Below are 2,564 nucleotides of genomic sequence, written 5' to 3'. Positions count from 1 at the left end.
CGATTTCAGATAGCAGACGACAAGGAGTAAAAGTCATTCACTTGTTCGACTTGTATGAAAATGGCGGCCTTTTTTTACCTTGGGCAAAAAAAAAGCATGGGACCAGCTGTTTTTTTGCCCTTGGGGAAAAAAAGTCGCCATTTTCATACGGTCGAACAAATGAATGACTTTACTCCCTGTCGTCAGCTATCAAAAGCGCCATTTTTGTGCATGTGGGATAAAAAATATCTTCAAAAATACTTGAGTTAAGAAAATAAGAAATTAAAATTGTTTTTTATTTATACACAACACTTGTGTATTTAGATCTAAAATTTTCAAATGATATATACCTATTTATTTTTTTCTTTGCACTATTTGCTTCTGCACGTTTCTCCTGCAGTTCGCAGTACAGTTGTTTTTCGATGGGAGTTAATAATGAGGCTACTCTCCACGGTGTTCTTTTATTAGGCCTCATTGATACTGTTTCCTTCGGTGTGGACATTTTAGGAACATTATTGAAAACGGTCGGAGTGCTTTCCTGAAACACTTTTTCGGGAGTTTATTTGTGTTGGCGTGGACTACGCTAGTCCCATGAAACTAAAAGAGAGCCATCGCCGTGGTCGAGTGCACACATTTAAAGCATACTTGGCAATATTAGTTTGCTTTAACACCAAAGCAGTTCATATCGAGTTAGTGACAAGTCTTTCTACGGAGGCATTTTTGGCGCATTGTGGCGGATTGAGGGAAGCAGCTGTGAAGGTAGCCAAACAGCGTCTCAATGCGGTAACACAAGGATTGACTTTGACCTTCGAAGAAAGTTATACATTGCTCACGGAGATTGAAGCAGTTATGAATTCGAGACCTCTCACTCTATTATCAAGCGATCCAGCAAGTCTTGAGGTCTTGACTCCTGCTCATTTTTTGATCAACGACTCATCGATTCAGCCAGTTCAGCCTGAATTATTGGATATTCCTGATAATCGTTTAAGTAGATGGCAATTGCTCCAAAAGGTTAGACAAGATTTCTGGAAACGGTGGAGCTTGAAGTATTTACAAGAGCTTCAAAAGCGTTCAAAGTGGTGTTCTGGAAGTGATTCAATATCAACTGGAGCAATGGTACTACTGATGGAAGATAGCACCTCACCTTTACAATGGAATTTAGGACGTGTAATGGAAGTTCACCCTAGCAACGATGGAATAGTGAGGAAAGTGACTGTCAAAACGCAGACAGGATTGTTCGTCAGATCAGTTCGTAAATTGTGTCCTCTTCCAATGGACTCCCAGTTCCAAAACTCTTGAATGATACAGACTACAATTGTGATTATAATTTACTTTTCTTGTTTATAGTTTTTCAAATTACATGTCTTTATTAAAAGGTACCCTTTCAAGGGGGGAATATGTTTGTAATTAGCAGAAAAATAAGTAAACTATTTCTTTTAAATATTTTAAATTTGAATTATTCTCGCGGGCTTAACATGCAAATTGAAACGCACTCTGGTGAGCGCGTTGACGCAGTAGAATTTCGTTAGTTATGTGTTTGTACTGAAACAGAGAGCATGTAAAAATAAACCCTGAGATGAAAATGAACGATTTGTGTATTTATTTACAAGTAATAAACACTATGTCAAATGTTGCTTAACATACAAAAATTTAAAAAATTAAAAAGTTTCCTGTACAGGAGCCTTTACAGGAACCTTCGATGGCTAAGGTTCCTGCATCGGAACCTACACAGGAACCTTGTCCCAAAATCCCGTACGGGATCCGGTTGGGATCCTGCATAGGATCCTGTACGGGGATTTTAAGCTGGGGATCGCACTTGCTATTATTGCACGCGCGGGCTTAATTGTTTCTAAGAAAAAAATTGAAGTTAAAGTACTGCCAAAGCTCTTTATCGACAGCTGCCTGCGCAGGCAGCCGGCCTCAATTAGGCGGAAGAATTAAATTATTATTTTTTTAATGAAAATTATTATTAAAAGTGAATAGAAATAATAATTATTATAATTTTTATTATTATCTTTAATTTAATTCCATTATTACAATTAAAAATAAAAAATTATTAATTTTATTTTATTATTAATTAAAATTTTCCGCCTAAAGTGAAGCTGGCTTCCTGCGCAGGCAGCTGTCGATAAAGAGCTGTGGCAGTACCTTTATATGTAGCAACTATTTTCTATTAGAAAGTACATGTTTCAAGTCGAACCCAGTAAAAAAAATTATTGAGTGGAGCGTTTAGGAATTGAGTGAAGCTCTGAGCCAATAAGTTTGACAAGCGCGTCTGAATTTACAATGTGAATAAATGAAGTGGTAAGTTTAAATTGACTAAAAGAAATCTACTTTTACCGACAGAAAGATCCTAGAGAATTGTGGTAAATTCAAATGAACAATGAAATTTACTTGGTTTATTTTCTCCATTTGAATTTACCACAATTCTCCAGGATCTTTCTGTCGGTAACAGTAGAATTCTTTTAGTCCATTTAAACTTACCACTTCATTTATTCACATGGTAAATTCAGCCGCGTTTGTCAAACTTTGCTTTTACCAATTTTTAACAAAAAATAAAAAATATTCACTGTTTCTTATAGAAA

The 2,564-nt window shown here is 36.1% G+C and overlaps 1 protein-coding gene across 1 annotated transcript; it reads left to right on the top strand.

Moving 5' to 3' along the window:
- The first annotated feature begins 570 nt into the window (after window positions 1-570).
- On the top strand, window positions 571-1,278 carry LOC122503261. Its single transcript, XM_043613736.1, has one exon. It carries the CDS (start codon window positions 571-573, stop codon window positions 1,276-1,278), a length of 708 nt encoding a protein of 235 aa, XP_043469671.1.
- Window positions 1,279-2,564: the final 1,286 nt, after the last annotated feature.

The sequence above is a fragment of the Leptopilina heterotoma genome, unplaced genomic scaffold (genome assembly GCF_015476425.1).
Source record: "Leptopilina heterotoma isolate Lh14 unplaced genomic scaffold, ASM1547642v1 Lhet_251, whole genome shotgun sequence".
NCBI lineage: Eukaryota > Metazoa > Arthropoda > Insecta > Hymenoptera > Figitidae > Leptopilina > Leptopilina heterotoma.
This window is presented reverse-complemented; position numbering and strand designations above follow the sequence as displayed.

Coding starts and splice junctions, on each gene's coding strand:
- LOC122503261 (XM_043613736.1), top strand. CDS start 571: ATGAAACTAAAAGAGAGCCATCGCCGTGGTCGAGTGCACACATTTAAA.